Genomic DNA, 22,477 nt, shown 5'->3' with positions numbered 1-22,477 from the left:
TTCCACTTTTTGGTTTTGTTTGTCTTTTTTTTAGAGACATTCGTGTTGTTTCTCACTTTTTCTGCCATATGTAATGTTGCTAAAACGTTAAAAGCAGAACGGAATGACTTGAATTAAATTCATTCTGTTTTTAATTAGGTGTAACATTTTAAACATGAAATATTCAAAAAGAATTTATTTTCTTTTATTTTGCAAAAGACTGACTAAAATAATTCAGATTGTGTTTGATGTGCTGAGAGTTTTAGCACGATGATAAATGATGAATTCATTATCCGTGTAGCACCACTTTTCTCGCTCTCTACGCCCACAGCTCTAAAGTTCTCATTGAGTGGAGTGGGTGGAAGATGGAAAACAACTTTATTTTAAAATGTTTTAAAGTTTTTGATTTTAGTAAAATTAGAAAACTTTTAACCGTGCATTCAGGAGATGTTTCACTTTTTCTTTAAACTGATGAAACCATATTAGGAATAAATCACATATCAGTAAAATAGGATTCAAAGTGCGTATTTATTTATGATTTGTTGTATTATGTATATTTTCACCTTGTTAAGAATTTCTATCTTTACATTGTTACAATATAATTAAAAGTCAATCACACAAATTCTGAACCGGATTTTATACAAGCATGTTTTATTCCTAAAAATAATAACATGTTTCCATATTGAGGGTTAAAAGGTTAATGTGGGTTTCTGCGCACTTGTCCTGTGTGTATAAATATATGTATATATTTCCCTACACTACTCTAACCCTAACCAGTGGCGGTTTTTGATATGGGCGATGTGGGCGGTCGCCCAGGGCGGCACTTCATAGGGGGCGGCATTTGCGTTATAAATAATGTGCTACTATATTCAAAGAGTAAGCTTTGCGCTTTTAATTTGAAATTGCTTCAGCTGCCGACACTTGCCACTTTTTTCCAGACGCATCAGACTCTTAAGAATGTCTTCATCCTGTTTCCCCTTCACACTTATGGTGCAAAAAAAAAAAAAAAAAAAAAAAAAAAAAAGAAAGAAAAAAGATGAAATAACTCAGAGTGAAACAACGTAAAACAGGCACATGAAAAGGAATTAGGCAGAAGAAACCCCCGTACTCAACCCAATTTCGACAAAAGCAGGCAATGGGGATTATTTCCCACAATTACTTGCTCCGACACAGCAGACCCGACGCGCACGTGACCACCGCCCTCTGCTGCAAGATGCCTCTTTGCGGTAGTCTTTGGAACATAAGTCAAAAAACTCGAGAGGGGGGCGCAACTCGCCGGTGGCTGGCTGAATCACACTAACAGGTGATTCGGAGAATTTTCTATCTGACAATCAACTCTGAGCCGCAGCTGCGCCTCCCGTCATAGAGACGGAGCCGCGTGTGTCAGAGGGAAGGGGAGGGGGAGGGGTTGTTACGGGGGGAGAAGGGAGGAAGCACCCAGGCGCAGAGAGCGAGAGGAGGCAGGAGGTTGCAGGGGAACGGGGGCTTTAATAAACAAAACTAAGGACACAAAACCAAAACCACTGCAGACGGCAGGCTAGAAACTCGAAACACTAAACCCCCCAAACCGGGGGAGCAGACTAACATTCTATGGACCAACCCAGGAGGAAGGGAATGAAAAGACTTAAATACATACAGACAACCGAGACACAGGTGAACACAATCAGGAAGGATGGGGAACCAAAGTAAAACTCACAACAAAAACGAAACAGGAAACCCTACAAAATAAAACAGGAAGTTAAACTCAAAACATGTCAGAACAAAAAGGACACAAACTACAAAGGGCAAAGAAACAGAAACCGTAACAGGGGTGCTGGGTGCAGACCATTTTTTATGGATTGAGTTTTTTTTGGAGGATTTCTGCTGTTGGTGTTGCACAAATTTAGGGAAATGCCAAATATTTTTGGAGTAATCCCACTGATGAGTTCCAATGATTTAGTCTTTAATGTTTTATAAGACATAAAAATATTAATCACTATAAGTTTTTTTTTAGATCTAATCCCTCTGTTATGTTTCACAAAGACACACAGGACGTCACACATTAAGAAATTATTGCTAAAAATGAAGCAGTAGTCCAGCTCTAAAAAAAAAAGCTTTAAAAAATGATTGAAGAGCAAAAAATACGGAAATATTTGATTTGTAATTTATATTAATATTTCCAGGCTTTCTTTGTTTTGTTCTGCAGCATGTTCATATTTGTATAATTTTGACAGAATATATTTCTATGGAGAGCAAAATATTACAAGTTATTTAGGGTTTAAGTTAACTTGTGTTCCTGTTTTTATTCATATTTATGTTGAAAAAGTTCAGTTTAAAAGGTTTAAAAGTTTAGCTTTAGTGTGATCAGTAAATGTTTATCTTTTTTGGCCCAAAACCTTAAGCATGTTTTAACTTAGGCCCCCTGTGTGACTGAGTTTTAACCCCCCTGTAATACGAGTCTAGAAAATTCATGCATTTTTTGTGTAAAATGGCTAAAAAGAAGATAGGGAACACAACAGGATGTTGTCAAATTTTGTATGTGTGCGGGGGGGGGGGGGGGGGGCGCTGGTGGGGTTACTCGCCCAGGGAGTAAGTTAGTGTAGAACCGCCACTGACCCTAACCCTGCACTCGCATGCCAGATCTGCAGTCATAACACCCTGAATGCCTGAAAGGGTCTATAATATACAGCATGACCAAACAATTCTCTGTTTAGGACTGAGCTGTGGTGTAGTGGTCAGCATCATGGCTGAAAGCAAGAAGGCCCTGGTTTTAAGTTCTGGCCGTGTCCTCTCTGTGTGGAGTTTGCATGTTCTCCATGTACATGGTGTCACACAGCCACCATGTACATTGAAACATGTACATGAAAACTGGTCATACATGGAAAAAGTGAGAAAACTTGTGGCCTTCATGTGAAATTTTGACATATCAGGAATGAACCACGCTAAAACCACAGAAAAAGTACGAATAAACCACGCAAAGAACACGTAAACCAACGTAGAACGTGAACCGCGTGATTATTCTGCTGTTTATCTGCAATTCATCAGTGATTCATGCATCAACTACGTAATTTGAATATGATATCAGTTCTCCATATTCACCACTACGTTCAATGACTGCACAAAATAAAAATGATGTCATGTTTGAAGGGAAAAAAATTAAAAGTCATCAACTTTAGGATGTGTTTACAAAAATGATTTCATCTCATTTTTTTCTCAACAAACTTCATTCTTTGATCTTTCAAACCCCTATTTCCATGCCCCCCCCCACCACCACCACCACCTATGTGCTTCATGCCACAGTGGGTGGATCATTCCACAGTGGGTGGATCATTCCACAGTGGGTGGATCGTTCCACAGTGGGTGGATCGTTCAACAGTGGGTGGATCGTTCAACAGTGGATGGATCGTTCCACAGTGGGTGGACCGTTCCACAGTGGGTGGATCGTTCCACAGTGGATGGATCGTTCCACAGTGGGTGGACCGTTCCACAGTGCGTGGATCGTTCCACAGTGGATGGATCGTTCCACAGTGGGTGGACCGTTCCACAGTGGGTGGATCGTTCTACAGTGATTGGACCGTTCCACAGTGGGTGGATCGTTCACAGTGGGTGGATCGTTCCACAGTGGATGGATCGTTCCACAGTGGGTGGACCGTTCCACAGTGGATGGATCGTTCCACAGTGGGTGGACCGTTCCACAGTGGGTGGATCGTTCTACAGTGGATGGATGGTTCCACAGTGGATGGATCGTTCCACAGTGGGTGGATCGTTCACAGTGGGTGGATCGTTCCACAGTGGATGGATCGTTCCACAGTGGGTGGATCGTTCCACAGTGGATGGATCGTTCCGCAGTGGGTGGACCGTTCCACAGTGGGTGGATCGTTCTACAGTGGGTGGATGGTTCCACAGTGGATGGATGGTTCCACAGTGGATGGATGGTTCCACAGTGGATGGATGGTTCCACAGTGGGTGGATGGTTCCACAGTGGGTGGACTGTTCCACAGTGGGTGGACTGTTCCACAGTGGATGGATCGTTCCACAGAGGGTGGATCGTTCTACAGTGGATGGATCGTTCCACAGTGGGTGGACCGTTCCACAGTGGGTGGATCGTTCTACAGTGGATGGATGGTTCCACAGTGGATGGATGGTTCCACAGTGGGTGGATGGTTCCACAGTGATTGGACCGTTCCACAGTGGGTGGATCGTTCACAGTGGGTGGATCGTTCCACAGTGGATGGATCGTTCCACAGTGGGTGGACCGTTCCACAGTGGATGGATCGTTCCACAGTGGGTGGACCGTTCCACAGTGGGTGGATCGTTCTACAGTGGATGGATGGTTCCACAGTGGATGGATGGTTCCACAGTGGATGGATGGTTCCACAGTGGATGGATGGTTCCACAGTGGGTGGATGGTTCCACAGTGGGTGGACTGTTCCACAGTGGGTGGACTGTTCCACAGTGGATGGATCGTTCCACAGAGGGTGGATCGTTCTACAGTGGATGGATCGTTCCACAGTGGGTGGACAGTTCCACAGTGGGTGGATGGATGGTTCCACAGTGGATGGATGGTTCCACAGTGGGTGGATGGTTCCACAGTGATTGGACCGTTCCACAGTGGGTGGATCGTTCTACAGTGGGTGGGCTGTTCCACAGTGGGTGGACTGTTCCACAGTGGGTGGACTGTTCCACAGTGGATGGACTGTTCCACAGTGGGTGGATAGTTCCACAGAGGGTGGATCGTTCTACAGTGGATGGATCGTTCCACAGTGGGTGGACCGTTCCACAGTGGGTGGATCGTTCTACAGTGGATGGATGGTTCCACAGTGGATGGATGGTTCCACAGTGGGTGGATGGTTCCACAGTGATTGGACCGTTCCACAGTGGGTGGATCGTTCACAGTGGGTGGATCGTTCCACAGTGGATGGATCGTTCCACAGTGGGTGGACCGTTCCACAGTGGATGGATCGTTCCACAGTGGGTGGACCGTTCCACAGTGGGTGGATCGTTCTACAGTGGATGGATGGTTCCACAGTGGATGGATGGTTCCACAGTGGATGGATGGTTCCACAGTGGGTGGATGGTTCCACAGTGGGTGGACTGTTCCACAGTGGGTGGACTGTTCCACAGTGGATGGATCGTTCCACAGAGGGTGGATCGTTCTACAGTGGATGGATCGTTCCACAGTGGGTGGACAGTTCCACAGTGGGTGGATGGATGGTTCCACAGTGGATGGATGGTTCCACAGTGGGTGGATGGTTCCACAGTGATTGGACCGTTCCACAGTGGGTGGATCGTTCTACAGTGGGTGGGCTGTTCCACAGTGGGTGGACTGTTCCACAGTGGGTGGACTGTTCCACAGTGGATGGATCGTTCCACAGTGGGTGGACTGTTCCACAGTGGGTGGATCGTTCTACAGTGGGTGGATGGTTCCACAGTGGGTGGACTGTTCCACAGTGGGTGGACTGTTCCACAGTGGGTGGACCGTTCCACAGTGGGTGGATCGTTCCACAGTGGGTGGATCATTCCACAGTGGGTGGATCGTTCTACAGTGGATGGATCGTTCCACAGTGGGTGGACCGTTCCACAGTGGGTGGATCGTTCTACAGTGGATGGATCGTTCCACAGTGGATGGATGGTTCCACAGTGGGTGGACTGTTCCACGGTGGGTGGACTGTTCCACAGTGGATGGATCGTTCCACAGAGGGTGGAGCATTTTACAATGGGTGGACCATCCCACAGTGGGTGGACGGTTCCACAGTTCATCAATGACCCTCCTTGGGTTTCGAGGTCTTCACAACTTCCTGGTTATAATTCCAAATGTCACTAGACTGATTTCATGACAGATTTGCATTCTGCCTGGTTTCTACTTTCTTTGAGGTACAAAATCATAGCTTCTGATAGTCAGTTGAGTCTTACTCTTGCTATAGAACACATGGTACAAAACACTAATAGAGTACTTTATTTACTTCAAGTGCTTTAATTGATTGAAGTCTTGGTGGTTTTAAAGAGCGTGTCACAGTCTACCAGCAGCTTTTGGTTTGCTTTGCAAAGGTTTGGATGAAGTAAACAGCTTATTTTCTGCAAAGTGGAATAACTAACATTCAGTCTTGACTGAAAGGGGCTGGTTCTCTCAGCATTCAAGTACGCCACCTGGTCTGGAGCGAGGGGCGGAGCCTCTGCTGATGCTGTATTTGACTGATGTTACGCATGACACAGCAAAGTCTAGTGGGAGGTGGAAGAGGATGTAACTGGAGATCATTAATGCAATGATGTCTACACTTCACCTTAGGCTCTCCTGCTGTGCGCTCAGGGTACTGAATAATATTTCCCAATTTTTCTCACCTTTCCCTTTTTTGTTTTCATATTTTAGTATTTATAAGAGTATGACCAACATATTTAACCATCAGTGTTAGATTATGGGGTGTCCTCTGCCTGTTTTTGCAAACTGTTTCCAGCCAGTAGCATGCGAGTTCATCATTGTCCTTGGCTTTCTTAGCATTCCAGCCTTCCTACATATCAATAAATAATAATCCACCCAGAGGATTACTGCTCAGCCTCTAGCTGATATCTATAGATAGAAGAGGTGGGTTCTTGCTCCACTGTCCAGCGCTCCTAGTCCTCCTTCCTACTCCTTTCTCCCTTTACACCCCCCCCCCCCCCCCATATTTCCTATATTTCTTTTTCTCTCATTTTTCTTCTCTTCCTTCCATCTGTTCAGCTTTCTCTCCCTCACCGTGGTGCTGCCAGCAGAAAGTAATTAATCAAGGGATCGATGAGAAGCCTATCTCCAGGCGGAGGCGTCTATAATGTCAATAACGCTGCTCGATGGCTTCTCTCTCCTTGGAGAGCTGATAGTCTTTGGAGCTAACACTGACTTTGCATAGAGCGGCCGGGCTTAAATGATGCTGTGCGTCTGCCTCACTTTGAGATGTGCACCTCCATTCTGCATGCATTCTTCTGCAGCTGTGACACATCGGGGCATGTGTTTTTCACCCATCATTTTCTCAGTTTTAAGACTCAAAATGCACCTTTGGAGGCCATTGTTAGCCTCCTTCATAGAAGTCAACTCCTCACAACTACAACCTTAAAATGATTGCATTTAAACACAACATGCAAAACTGTACATAATTTGTGAGTCATTCAAGTAACAAATGCTTCATATAGGAGATTTATCAAAATGTCATAACAATTACAGTTTAAAAACCAACAGTCGACACAGAAGAGGTGAAGTGTTTACATAAAACGCTAAAACGCCTTTTGGTTGGTGGCCATTAATACAGTGAAAGTAACAAAAAACTTCAAATTTCATGAAAAGCTAAATAATAATTTTTAGCAGACCAAACCAAAGAATTAAATCTTGTCCCAGTGTTTCTGTTTGTGCTACGCTAAAACCTCTCTGCTTCAGCATTCCCTCCACATCCGTTCCATTTGCATATTAACACTCTGCTATGCTAATCATGTTTATTGGGGTGTATAAGCATTGCAGATGAGCTGAATAAGGACAGCTTTGTGCGATAGACCACAGGGTAAAAGCAGGAGGGAAAAAAATCGCCTCACCCCTTCTGGAAACCAATGGTTTCTCCTTGTGCTAATCTGTTTTCAAAAGACAAAAATTTGGTCCAACTTAAGCAGAATTTTCTGCATTAAAAGTGAACAGGATTTTAAACAAAGGTCACTTGACATTACAACATTTTGATCATTTTTATTAAATCATTTCACAAGTGTTTTTTCTTGCAACACAACCTAAAAAATAGAACTGAGACTTTATTTCCAAGAAAAAAAATTTTTTTTTTAGTGAAATTGTCAAAACAAGTCAGTCCCAGAAATGACCAAATAAAAAGCGAAGTAAAACAAGCCTCCATGCGTGTCCAAAGCACCATCTCCTTCTCATTACCATGCTCTCACACACATCTCAGTCATTCTGAATCTAAGAAGCTGTAACTGTTGGTTGTCCACAATTTGTTCTCCACATTTGACCCTTGGGAGGCGGTGGGCTGCAGTCACAGCCACACTTGGGGACGTCTTACCCCCCCAAACCGATCCTGTACTGCTGGTCGTCAAGCAGCCAGACACTTTCTCTCTTTCATCTGGTCTTTGGCCATCTTTCTGTGTTTTATCCTAGCACTCATTTCTGCTTTCCTCCCCAATTTTCTTTCTGGTTTCTCTTCAAAGTTCTCTGCCCCCCCCCCCCCCCCTGTTCCCCTTATTTTCTTCCTTCCTCTGCCACCCCAACCCCCCGCCCTCCTTTCTTCTTCCTAGCTCTTGCTTCTTTTCCGCTGTCTCCACCAGAGCTAATTCCCTCTTCAGATGGTGCGGCTCTCATTTGCATACTTATCAAAGTATTTGGACCCTCTGACGAAAGCTGTAGCAAGGTTGGGGTCATTAATATGTTAATTAGCTTTACCATGCCCCCCCCCCCATCCACACTCACCCTCAATTCGCCTTAAATGCTAGCACACTGTCCAAATCCTCCATCTAACCGTGTGCTTCACACTCAGCCCTGGAGGCCATGTGAAATGCCACAGGACTCCACAGACAGGAGTGGGGGGGCGATCACAGTCCCTCTAACATGATCGTTTTCCTTTGATCATAGTCCATTCTCAATCCGTCCATTTGTTCATTAATCCTCTCATTACTCTTCAACCACTGAAGAATTTTACAAAGGAAAGAATGATGAAGCAGACGGATGTGTGTGTTTGTCAACAAACATTGCAGAAATGGATGGATGGGAAACCAACGGTCTCATGTTTGTCTGCTTAAAGGATTGTCAGCAGGGATAAAGGAGGTCAAACATCGTCCTACTTCATTCATTACCAAGAAAACAACTTTGGCGTGGACACGGAAAATAGAATTGAGAGATATGTTATCATGCATCACAACAAAAGAACAAAAAAAAACGCACATTTGGAAAAAGCAAATGTGAAATGTCTCCAGTTCCAAATCTTCAGCTTTGGATCAAGGCCGTGTCACAAAGCCGCTACGTACATTTGCACATTTTCCACGTACGATGTGTAAGTCTTTAGCGATACATGTGTGATGAATGTCATACAGTGTTTGTTGCGTTTGTCAATGTGCTCAGACGTCCGTCAAGGGTTTCGGCCGACGGTTTTTAGCTGTTCAAAGTTGTTGGTCAGTTGAGAATTACACAGTTTATGCGTTTTACGTAGTTTATACGCAATTATTACGTGAATCGTGTGTCGCTTGTGTGACATTTCTGCAAGATGCAAACAGAAATGTGTGTCTTTCTACGACCATTTCACGCGTGTCTAACAGACTTTTCATGCATGCAGCACCGACGTATACATTTTAGATCACGTGTACGGCGCACATCTCACGTTTAAATGACATAATTGATGCATGAATCACTAATGAATTACAGATAAACAGCAGAATTATCACACGGTTCATGTTCTTCGTTGGTTTACGTGTTTTTTGCGTGGTTCATTCGTACTTCTTCCTTGGTTTTAATGTGGTTCATTCCTGACACTTCTGGAAAATTTCCCGACAGCTAATCTCACTTTTTTCACGTAGTCACGTATGACCAGTTTTCATCCGTGTACTATGCACAAAATGTGCGTAGTGTCTGTGTGACACGGCCTTACCAGACACCTAAATGTAAGTCTATCAAACAAATTCTCAACGTGTTTTTGCTTTGCCCCCAGATTTGTGCGTGGACTGTTTGTCCTTTCTGTTGCAGCTTTCATTTCTTTTTGTTAGTTCAGTTACTCTGTCTCTGTTCGTTATTATCATCAGGGACGCATCAGCTTCTGATGAACTAGGTTTTTCTATAGTGCATGATCACAGTCTGCACGTGAATCCACCTCTTTCTGTCTTGTTCTGTCACATCAAAAGCCAGGCATGAAGTTGAAACAGCCTTGTTGAAGTGATCACTGAAGGCCTCTAAGTCACAAAAGCAACTTTCAGCTGCTTTTTATTTGTACAGTGGAGGCCACGAAAGGAAGTTCTTGTTACTCTAGACGTTTGTCCAGAATGACTTTAGAAAGACATTCTGCACAATAAAATGTAAAGAAAGATCAGTTCCACTAAATGTGAAATAAATACATGTTTCATTCTTGCATTTCATTGTGAGTCTTTTACACAAACTTTCAATTTAAAACAGATAGAAGAGTCAGAAACGTAAGGCTGCACAAAGAAATGATTTCAGAACGATGCACAATCTCTACAATGAGCTTTATTCTTCTTTACAAAAAAAACTTTCATGACAGCATTTTTCTTAAATGAGATGCCTGAAGAACTGAGAGGGGGTGGGGGGTCTCTGACCTGTATCTCATTCATCTCATTGTTGATCTGTTTGGAGTCACTATCAGGTTTGAAAATGGCTCCAATGAGAACTAACAATTAATTGAAAATGGCAAGGGGGTTCTGAACAAATGCTGGTGCAAAGCATCTTGGGAATTTCTCTCCTTGAATAAATCCAAAATAATCATGTATTTTAGTTTGTCTCACAGGAATTTGTTGGACATTTCCCAGTCAAACATCAATGACTCACAAAAATGAAGAGTTTCTCTACTTTAAATGTATAAAGGTGTCTTCACTCAGCAGACTGACAGGTCTCCCATTCCTCACACTTTCCTGAAAACAAATCTGTCATTTACTGCTACATGTGGATTAGCAGAAGAATGCAGTTCAGTACAGTTTAGGCTGGTTAGGCTGCCTCAATGGCTGTTCAATGGTTCACATTCTCACCTCGCACTGTTAGGGCCCTGGTTCGAGTCCTGCCTGGGACCTTTCTGTATGGAGTTTGCATCCTTTCCTCATGAGTGTATGGGTTTTCTCTGGGGAGTCCGGCTTCCCCTCACTGTCCTAGAAGGCGATGAATCATGTGAGCAGTTGTGAGGCCCTGCAGCAGATCTGTCCGGGGTGTATGCTGCCCCCACCAAACTGTGGCTGGGATAGGCTCCAGTAACCCCATGTCCCCAAAAGGGTGAAGTGGGTTTGAGAAACGTCAAACCAGTCTAATGTATGCATTTCTATGAGTGAGGTCTTTTGAAATAATTGAAGGTTGCTATTCTACGTCATTAAAATGGCCAAATTCTTTAGCTTATGCCGTTTAGATGACCGGCAAATTGCATTGACGGGTTCTTTGTGCAAACTCCTCTACTGAACAAATTAAGATAGAGAATCCTTTTAGCTATTACAAACATTTAGAACAGCGTCTCTCATCATTGAACATTTCTAAAACCACCAACTGCTTCTAAACCAAATCATTACATTATGACTCCAATCCTAAGGATGCCCTGATAAATTCCTGTCAGAGTGTAGGCAGAAGAGTTTGAAATCCCGTCTTTTATGCAGATTCATTAAAAAAAAGAAAAGGATGTTTCTGATTTTTACTGCAAGAAACAAGTGTTCCTAATATTTTCCCTTTTTGCCAACTGTTTATGATAAAAGACAAAGCAGGAGTCTATGACAGAAAAGTTGGAGGTTTGATAATAATTGGAAAATAGGGTCAGAAAAAAAGAATGAGATAAGAGGAGGTGAAGGGAGCCTTTACCATGTTCTCTGCAACAATAGAAGCTCACAAATCCACCTGGCCTTGCCTCTAAAGACATACTTTTCTCTGTAGCAAACTAAGAGGGTGTTCAATTCAGCCCACGCAGAGCAGACTTAATAATCACTCTCACTTTGAACACAATCTCCTGTCTGTGGAAGATGATTGACAGATTGCATCCCTGGTGTCAGGTAGGCCGCCACACCCCTCCTGAGTAAGGCAGAAATTACAGAACGGCAGCAGCTAAATTACACCTTAGCAAAGACCCCTGAAAAAGGACAGGAAGGATAGCATGATGAATGAGAGAAAGATCAGAACAGAAAGGTAGAGGGTGAGTCGCGTGGGAGCATAGAGATGATTGGAGGAACAGCTCGGAAACACATTTGCTGCTCCATGCGAGCGTGCACGCCGCTGGCAGACACATCAAGGCATGCGCTGAGGTAATAGCTCTGCAGTGCCGTCGGAGTGCAAGGGGGAGACACTTAAATGCCATTTCTGCAGCCGGGATGCAGTTCATTCCCTCACACACACTGCCGGTCGGCTCTACTCTCAACCATTTCATGCTCCCAAAACACTCCCTCATGGAGCTGTCCTAGCTTCCTTTGAGGCCCAAAGCGCTGCAGAGGTTATGGGGCCATTCCCACGTGCACACACACATGCACTGCCCTACCCGTGGACACATGAACGCGCAAAGGTGGAAGTCGAACCTGCCATCTCCCCATCAGAGGTCGTCCGCTCTGCCTCTGCATCACAGCCGCCCCACAGCGGGCCGAGTACCACGAGTCTCACATAGACTTCAGCCGCAGAAGAGGTCATGAATTATGAAGCAGATGAAGACAACCTCAACCGCTGTGGAGCCGTCTGAATCTGAAACTTTAGACATTTTTATCCAAAAGTCATTTTTATCAAACATCTGCTCAACTCCAAAACAAAGATCTTATGAGTTTTATTGAAAATCTCCACACCTATGCAATGGGATGTCAAATCACTGCTTTGTTAAAAACGGCAGACGACCACGTTTTTGGACCTAATTGCTCGCATATCCCTTCATTTCAACAAGACTGAAAGTATGGAGTTAATTCAGTCTCAATAATCAGAAATGCACACAACCTGTTCATATGAAAGTGCTTCATGGTCCTGATATTTTGTTCTTTATCGCTGGAATTATGCTACATTGAGTTCTGCAGGGCTACATGCAGGAACCAGAAACACTTTTTGATCAAAGTACGGTTGTAAGTTACATAAAAGCAAACAGTAGGAACTTAAAATGTTCTTTTAAAATTCTTTTTAAAAGAGGTAATTGGCTATAAAGTTAATGTTAAACCAAGTGTGGTTCTGAGTTTTGGGCTCACTGCACCAGAAAGGATGCCCACGCTGTAAACGCTTAGCACAAACATTACTGTTACCTTCTTGAAAAGCTAAAATAAACTAAAAGCAGCTGCATTTCCAGAAGAAAATGCAGGGTTGAATGCTATTTTGCTGACTGAAAATGAAACTTAAAGGGAAATAATTGGCAAAAAAGAAATAAATAAATCATCCAAGCTGAGCTTAAATAAAGTGAAAACAGCACAATAACATAATAGATATTTTTGTGAAAAATGCCAGAGCTGGGTTTCGAACCAGCGAGCTTCTGCACCAAGGATTCCCCATGGATTTCAATGGAGGCAGAAATCCTGTAATATCTGGAAAAGTTCAAGGATTTGAAGGACCAAATGTCATAGCTGGAAAAAGCTTAAAGAGCTGAACATTTGAATAGTTGACTGGATAAAATAGCTGAAACATTGAAGGAGATAAGCGGCAAAACAATGGTGGAAGATACTAGAATAAAGAAAGAGAAACAGGAAAACAAAGGTTGAAGGATTTAGAGCATTCAACCAATGAATGGAAGAGGTGACTCTTTACCTTTTTGAGAGGTAACCCTTCAGACTCTCCTATTTAATAGTCTGGTAAAAACATTTTTAGGAAAGACATGAAAAACACTTTTAGAAATGGACATGTTTCCCATAGAGCATTTTTTCCCCATGTTTTGAAGTCGTTTGTGGATGAGGATCCACTCTGAGTATGCAGCCAAGACAGAACTATGGGTTTTTCTTCACCTGGGTAGAGTGCTATCAGCCTGACATCAAGGGCCCTTGACAGGAGCAGAGCCCTCAGAACAGACTCCTCACCTAAAGGAAGAGATGCTAGAGAGGTACACACTGACACACACTGACACAAATGTAGACGTGTGTGCTGCACACACACACAGCACACGCATCCCCTAAGCCCTCTCACACATGCACAACCTACTTCGCATGTAGAGCAGCATTCCCAGCTGAGTGCCTCTCACCAGTCTGGTAATTTCAGCCAAGAGAGAATCCAGCTTAAGTACACAGGGCGTCATGCTGACTTCACAACAGGGGGGTTGAATGGCAGAATGGCCTCACTACAGCCCTTGTTACTGATCTGGCAAGATCCAACTCATCTGTTTCAATAGCACTCCATCGTTCACACTTCCATGTGCGTGCACACCGATCCCAGTTTGTGCAGCTGTGTTGCCTCCTTGCTTCACACGGGACAATAAACGTTTGCACAGCATTACACCTTCCAATTAATACATGCACAGGCATTGTAGGTACTGAGACGCGGTCATGTGACACGCGCTTAACCTCCTTTGCTATTGAAAGGCTTTCTGTGCTAGAAGAACAAAAAAGCTCCAGACAAACCGAGATTAGTTTGGAGAGTTTGTGATCTAAAACATAAAAGCAGTGAAATAAATTCAAAGTACTCGACTTAATTCAAAACCACCTGCACCCCTCTTTGCTTCAATGGCCTCTTGAAATAACCCTGCCCATCATTATGTTAAGTTAACAAAGACCCGTAGACCACAGTTCATGACATTCCTCTGGTTAAGGTCTGCAGACGTTATAAGTTATTGTAAACTCACAGAATCTTATTTTATTACAGAACAACCACCTGATCCAATTACAATGTTATGATTACTCCACATATTTTTACACAATATTGATCGTGGTCTACAGGAAAGGTACCATCTTGATGGCTAAAAATACAAAACAACCCTCAGCCTTCCACCCCCATGCTGCAACACTTGTTAGAAAAGTTTTTGCTTAATGTATTGACAAAGTTAAGGCCCGTACACAACGGCACAAATATTCGCCAGCCGTTTTTCGCCAACGTTTTTCAAAACGTTTTTTGTGTTCACACCCAGGCGATTTTCGCTGACGGTGAGCCGAGTGAACATGCAATTTCATTCCCTGACATTAGATGGCACTTAATGTAAAACAGAAATACCCCTGTACACAAGGTGGCGCTGCGCAACTTCACGCTTCTTAAAGTCGCTTTTCCCTCAGAAGAAGAGAGCAAGTATTTACGCGCTTGTCAGAATCATACAAAGAAAACATGAATATTTCAAGCACCAGTAGCTCCAGCTCCAGTTCCAGCGATAAAGAAATTATTGTTCTGTTGAATGATGAAAGACCCCGGAAAAGACGCCGATTTTGGGTACATCCCATAGTTACGAGAAGAGAAGAACATGGGGAGTTTTATCGACTGGTACAAGAGCTGAAAATGTATCGTGAGCGTTTTCGGGGATATTTTAGAATGTCCGTCAGTGAGTGCATCTTCTTCGTCTTATTTCTTGACGGCAGTGTAGACGCTACTTGGCGTCTATCTTCTTCGCTGGTATGTGTGCTCAAAAAGGCAGTTTTGTGTTTGAGCGCCCCCAAGTTTTGTTTTACTGTAACTTCAGAAGCTCCAGACACGTGTGGAAAAGCGCCATTCTCATTGGTTGTATAGTTTTTGACGCGGCGCGTCAAACCAAAAAAGCGAACCTGAGGTGTTTTTTTGTTTAGTCACGAGGCGTTAAACGTCGGCGAATATCTCGCACGAAATTCGTCCCGGTGTGTACGGGCTTTTAGGCTGTGTGGTCTCTGGTGACCCCTCTAAACAAGCTATTTTGTGCATGTATGATCTTTAATGTTCTCACTTGATGCACACAGAGTCCTAGATGGTGGATTATTTATCTATACTGTCTTTCTAAGGACTGTGACTCACTTTAAATTGAGTCTGCTGTGTTTTCCACAACTTAGAAAAACTGCATTTTTATGGCTTGCTAATAAAAAACAACAGTTCTATGTGTTTTAGGAAATGTACCGATGCAGAATGCCTTTTCTCCATTTTCTGTTGTTTTTTTCCATCTTATGTGGAAAAAATGAACTTAAAGATTTAGCTAAAGGCCAAATGATGAAGAAAATGAGAGAAGAAAGAATAGAAGAGGTGACTGTTGTGGAGCAGGAAGTAGGAAAGATTAGTATATGGGAAGTGAGGGGGGGCATTGAAGAGGATGAAGGGTAGAAAGGCACTTGGTCCTGATGAAATACCTGTGGAGGTATTGATGTGTCTGGGAGAGATAGTAGTGGAGTTTCTGACTGGTTTGTTCTACAGGATCTTAGGTGGTGAGAAGATTCCTGAGGAATGGAGGAGAAGTGTGATGGTGTCCGTTTTTAAGAATAAGGGAGATGTGCAGTGTTGTGATAACTACAGCAGAATAAAGCTGATGAACCACACAATGAAGTGATGGGAAAGAGTAGTTGAAGCTAGACTAAGAAAAGAAGTGAACATTTGTGAGCAGCAGGATGATTTCATGCAAAGACAGAGCACTACAGATGCAATCTTTGCTTTGAGGTTGTTGGTAGAGAAGTACAGAGAAGGTCAGAGAGAGACACACTGTCTCTGTAGATCTGCAGAAAGTTTGGGTGTCCAGAGAGGAACTGTGGTAACGTATGAGGAAGTCTGGACTGACAGAGAAGAATGTCCAGGACATGAAGACTGTAAGACAGTAGTGAGCTGTGCTGCAGGGGAGACAGAGGAGTTCAAGGTGGAGGTGGGATTACATCAGGGATCAGCTCTCAGACACTTCCTGTTAGCAGTGGTGATGGACAGACTGACAGATAAGGTTAGACAGGAATCACCATGGACTATGATGTTTGCAGATGATATTGTGATTTGTAGTGAGAGCAGAAAACAGGGGGAGAAGAAGCTAGAGAGGGGGATGTTTTTTTTCTCTTTGGGAGGGACCAGGAATGATCAGGAATGAGGACATCAGAGGGACAGCACATGTTAGAGGTTCTGGAGATAAAGCCAGACTGAGATGGTTGGGACATGTCCAGAGGAGAGACTGAAGGATGCTGAGTCTAGAGCTGCCAGAGGTCTAGAGGAAGACCAGAGAGGAGGATTCTGGATGCAGAGAAGGAAGACATGAAGGTAGCTGGTGGTAGAGGATGCAGAAGACAGATGGGGGAAGCTGATTGGCTGTCGGGAATAGAATTGCTAAAAAGAAAAGAAGAACAAGAAACTTTGAAGTGGAAAGGTGGAGGGTGCCATCCTTTGCAACAGTGCTGCAAAGGATAATTGTAATCATGTTTTGTCACATAAAAAGCTACTTTTTAATCTGTGTTGTGAGTTTGACGACTTGCTTGTGATTCTACACAGCAACACCTGACAGTTGTGTTTTTTTGGGTGCCATTTAGTTTCTAGGTTGCACACGATGCACCATAAATGAATTATGAGTAAATCTGTGAGCTGTAAATAATAGATGGGAGGAGAAGTAAAAAACAAAGGAGTGCTGTTATTATTTGTTAATAAGACACTCTGGAGCATCACTAACTAGATCTCATTACCTCAGTACTCGCAGGCATACATGCACACACCCACATGCACATGCACCCAGTGCACTCACCTCACATGCTAAACACATGCCACGCTCTCTCTTGCTGTGTGACTATTTTTACCTGTGAAGCCTGTCGTTGCCTAGCACTCTGTAATTACATCCCACACTCTTCCAATGCATGATTGGAACCAGTCATGCATGGGTTAACATCGTCACCTAAAGATGCCTGGGCGCAAAGCTAATTATGCCACCCTGCATGTGTCACATACCTGATACATGTGATAGCCCTCCCAGCCTGCTGCATAACTACGGAGAGGAGTGATAAAGGTGGATGCCGTGTCTTTTGTTAATTAACAGATAAGACATGATGAAGTAACTCCATGTCTGATTAATGGATCTTTGTGGTTTTAAGGCTAAAATCTGGAAAAGGGAAGAGTGGAAACATTTCTGCAGTCTCCTTAACACTACATTTCTGATTGTGCTTTCTTCATCAGAGAGCTGTTTTCATGTAAATACTGTCTGAAAAGTCCTGAGCCGTTCATTCATCGCCTCAGTTTGTGGACATTTGTAAATGAAGAACAGATATCGACTCTCTGTCATGTATGGAAGAAACCATATTTTATGTATGTCTGCATGCACAACTTTGTAGTTATTTGAATTTGGAGATGCCGTGTGTGTGTGTGTGTGTGTGTGTGTGTGGGTGTGTGTGTGTGTGTGTGTCTGCTTATGCATGCAGAGTGTGTGCGTGCCGTTTGTGTGCAGAGCGGGATGTGTGGGGTTGCGTCTATGATTGCCTCAACTGCAGCTGGGGCTGTGGGCTGAGTAATTGCCTGTCTTGGTGGTAGCGAGCTAAAAGTCAAGTGCTCTCTTCCTGCTGTAGCCCTCATTTGGATTCTACAGAGCTAGCTAGCAAGCTAGTGCCAGCCTTGGGCCTGTATTATTCATAACTTGACAGATAGCTCTCACTAAAAGCATTGGAAGTGGGCCAGGCTGGTGACAGAGCGACAGGGAAAGAGGCACCGCTGCACCTCACTTGGTGGCTGGCAGTGGAGGAGAGGAGACATGAGGACGGGATATGGAAATGGAAAATAGAATGGAGAGGGAGCTGACTACCTGCAGACACACAAAAATCCTCCCAAAGCCAAGGTGTGATTCCAAGACATTCCAGTATTAGTTCAATTACATTCATAGTGTCTGTATAGTTAACTGACTTCTTCTGTTATCAGGCACGGTTGTGTTTTGTCCCAAACCTGACATATTTCGACGTCAGCAAGACAATTCCAGCAACAGCAGAAGTTGAGACCCAGAGTGATTTGAAACTGAAGAGAAAAAGAGGGATGAGAAAAAGAAGAACAGGCAGCCATCCACCCCCACCAAGCGCAGGAAGCCCTCTGTCTCCATGTGCTCCACCAGATAAGGTCCCATTAATCAAAATCTGCCACTTCCCTTTCTAAAAAAACAGAGGACATGCCATCAGCCTCCTTCTGTGAAGTATCTGCCACTAAAACAGAAATTTCCATATTTAATGGGAAGCTTTATTTCACCAAGACAAAGGCGACGTGGCCGACCGAGGGTGAAGGGAACAGAGTAGGTTGGAACCGTCAACTCTGTCATTAGCTTCTTCACTTGGGAGTGTGCTTTGAGCTGTAGGGTTCGTTTGAGCTTGGCTGTCATTTAGCTGGATTTTCATTGGTTCATGTCTTGTTGGACTACAATCACTGCTAAAATATTAGTTCATGTAATGTGGAGTTATTCTATTGTCCACTGCACATGATCTCAGCTGCTGCACCTCCACTGAAAGCTTTGTAAAGCCATTACTGGCTGACTCTTCCTTTGTAAGCCTCCCCTCTGTTTGCCTCCTGTGCATCGCCACAAGCCTGCAAACCGTCTCTCTGACATTACCTGCCGTCACATAAACAGGTGGTGTTTATACTTTTTCATCCCTTTTTTCCTCTATTTTATTTTCATAGCCGCCTCCCCGAGGAGAGACATCAAAGAGAATAACAGATTATGTGTGGCGAGCGCGAAGCGTGCTGGGGAGGGGGGGGTGCCGGGCCGTGGCGAGGGGAGGCGTGGGTGGGTGCAGCTGCTCAGGGCCAGCTTCAGGCTCAGACACATCCTGACCCCTAAACTCTGAACTCAGCTCTAGCCCTTCCCGGATGATTGCCCCCGCATCTCCCTACCCACAACCAGCCCTCTGCTCAAAGCAGTTGCCAAAGAAATTACATCAATGTCAGACACCCCCCCCCCCCCCCCCCCGCTCCAAAGACAGGGCAGAAAGCAGATAAGCTGGAAGCATGAAGCAGAGCACAAAGGGCAGATCACTTATTCTGCTGGATGCAGCTACTACACTAGAAAGCACACTGCTGGTGTTGGTCATCACCAAAGACAGACGCATGCTCCCCCACTGCTGTGGAGCTCTGTGCCAAAACTCCTGATCATGTTTATTCTGAAACAACATGGAAACATTTGTTTGGTTGCCAGACTAGATACAAGGGCTGTGTAGAATAGGCGATCAGACGTGAGTGCAGGCATCTCTGAACAGCAGCAGATCAGCGCGGGTCCATGAAAACACATACATGACGGGTCAGAGTTAACACACAGAACTGCTGGGATCTCCTTTCCGTCAGTTCCAGCACAACGAAAGCACTAAAAAGATGAGAATGGGAGGTTTCATGTGCGATGGCGTGCAGGAGTCGTTCATTATGCAGGAGAGATTCGCTCTTCACACAAACGAAAGTCATTTCAGACGTCCATTAAGGTTAGCGTTAGTCAGTCCATTGAGACCCGACATCAACAGACCCTCATCGATCCACTGCAGGAGTCACGGGTTTGTACTAAAACTTTACTGCTTTCAATCATTATCTGTATACTTTTATTACAAAGATGACTTCAAACTAGCTTCACAGTTAATATAAATATGTTAAATGTCTGCCATAGAGTCCTCGCAGAGAAAACGCCTGCGTCTCCCTCTGCCTCTCCCCTTCATAACAGGACAACACCAATCCAGACACTCATTCATTTGCTGCCGGTTGGACGGATACATGGAAATGCCAGGGAAGAAGGAATTCCTTCTCCAAGATGGCTGATAGGCCCTCAGCTAACTAGCCTGGCTCTTTCTTTGTGCGCGTGGGAGTTTAGGTGATTGATTGAAGTCATTACAGTGGTGGAGAGACTTCTTACCTGGCTAATCCAGGAGTGATTTCAGCTGCTGGATGACAGATAGCCACATTACACCCCCTGAATCAGCTTCTTGATGAGCTCCTCTGCATATGACTTCCACCTACAAATTATGTTAAATAGCCAGTATGATGCATATATCAATGTTTGCCTGGAAAACAAAATCCCCCTGGATATTTGTTCTTTCTGTTCAACAGGTGCATGTTCTCAGGTGTCTTTCTACACTTTTTTCAATCACCTGATTTATTATTTGATGACATGTAAAGTGCAACCCAAGACAGAACCATCACATTCCAATCTGTAGATGTGTTATGTTGGATCTTAGCCCCAGCCTGTATTGGTATCAGACAAGAAAACATGTGTAACAGTGAGAGAGCAGGACAGAGAGAGACCCCCACCAAAACCCCGAAATCCATTCATTCTGATTTGGGACAATTCTTGATAAAAAGGGAAAACTGTTAACGTCTGCACACAAATGACAGATGCTGTTTGCTTCGGGTTAGCGGGCGATCGGCAAGAAGCGATTGCACAGAGGACAATAACGGCAAACAAGAGAATTTGATGAGGATTTACAAAAGCGCAGCTCTAATCAATGCAATGGTGAGCAGAGAAGGAGAACAAGGACTGGAATGCTTCTCAAAAGAAACAGAATGTAGCCCCAAATCTGGTGCAAACTGATTCGAGCACTAAGGCAGAACTCCGGGGTCACACACGGCTGACGGGCTCCAGCGGGGCGGATCAGAGACGGGGTACAGGTGGCGGTGAGGGCTCTTCATGCCAGCGGCCGGGACTGGAAACCGGCGAGAGTAGAGCTCTGGAGCAGACACAAAACAAACAGCCAGGTTCAGAAGTGACACTGACATAAAAGGGAAACAGAGATTTCAGTTCAATGTCAGCTTTATTTGCAACGACTGACTCCAAATCAGTTCTCCGTTCTCAAAACTTCAATGCTGGAAGGGGAAATGTCCCAAAGATCCTTTGCTGTGGCATTAATCCACACAGAAACGTGGGTTCATCGTCTTTTGTGCCAATACAGCAAACCAACAAAGTGGATTGTGGTGCCAGTCAGTATTTGGTTTTTATACATGTTCCATATTAGTAAAAACCGCCGCTGGAATCCGTGTTCTTTGTTAAATTCCCCTGCATGCTGTTTCTGTTTGCATCCATTTGACAAACACATGTTGGTAAATTAAATGCAGCTTCTTTTGCAGGTGCTGCTAAAACTGTCATGCTTTCTGTATTTGCCTAACTGATTGCTGAACTCATGTGATGAGTTATTAGCCTGATCATCCTAATCTTTGTTGACGGGTGTTTCCAAATCATTCTTAGACTGGACTGTTGCTCTCACTCTTAAGGCTTGCTTCCATTCAACAAACATACAACTTAAGCTTGTGAACTTTTGCCTACACACAGAAATCTTCTGGGTTTCACTAACAACATGGATTATTTCAAGACCGCAACCATTAAGTCAAATTTTGGGGGCTTTAGGACAATCTGACAGTTATCCAAGTGTCTGTGTGTGCATGCACACATGGACAAAACCCGATGATATGCAAGCTGGAGTCTTAGTCTGTTGAAAACGCCCCAAATTGCAGAGTCTGCCTGGAGCTGAGCCGCCTGCACCGAGACACTGCCTTTTGTTCTCCTCTGCAAGCAGAAGCAGCCTGACAGCCCTGAAATGATCCGCTCTCCTCTTTCACACAATCACACATGAAACTGTCCTCTTCTTTTCAGCTCGGCTACCTTGTATTCCACTAGAATGTGCGTGCACAGAGATGCTCGTCCACACATGCAGAAACGCACTCAAATATACAATCTCTCATGTGTGTCACTTCCACATTCTCTAATTTTCCTCCGTTTTTTCTCTCCCTGCATGCCGTTCTCTCATTTTTCCTCACTGACTGCGATGATGGTGAATCCCTCATGGATTTCTGGAGGGTATCACCATGGAGACGGTGCTCTGCCACACGTGTCTTTAGATCCTCCTGCTGGATATGGAGCACAGTCAGAGGTGGTTCATTCCCTCCATCTCCAGAATACTCTGTGGAGGCATAAGTGCAATTAGGGGGGCAACACTGTGGGAGAAAATTGGGGGAAAAGGGAGCATATGCAAAGTGCGATTCATGCTTAAAAAAGCTAATGTACTGTAAATTAAAGGTGGA

The 22,477-nt window shown here is 44.2% G+C and overlaps 1 protein-coding gene across 12 annotated transcripts in view; it reads left to right on the top strand.

The window, feature by feature from the left end:
- The window catches only part of LOC101162331 (myelin transcription factor 1-like protein), a 127,383-nt gene that overhangs the window by 51,270 nt on the left and 53,636 nt on the right, over positions 1-22,477 (top strand). Inside the window, exon 1 of one of the 12 annotated variants that reach the window (XM_020713905.2) lies at positions 19,430-22,326. The exons of the other annotated variants lie outside the window; for them this stretch is intronic. Coding sequence (XP_020569564.1) covers positions 22,310-22,326 — 17 coding nt within the window. The 5' untranslated portion in view covers positions 19,430-22,309. Of the gene's footprint in view, positions 1-19,429; positions 22,327-22,477 lie in introns of those variants that run through there. 12 annotated transcript variants of the gene reach the window in all.

The sequence above is a fragment of the Oryzias latipes genome, chromosome 22 (genome assembly GCF_002234675.1).
Source record: "Oryzias latipes chromosome 22, ASM223467v1".
NCBI lineage: Eukaryota > Metazoa > Chordata > Actinopteri > Beloniformes > Adrianichthyidae > Oryzias > Oryzias latipes.
This window is presented reverse-complemented; position numbering and strand designations above follow the sequence as displayed.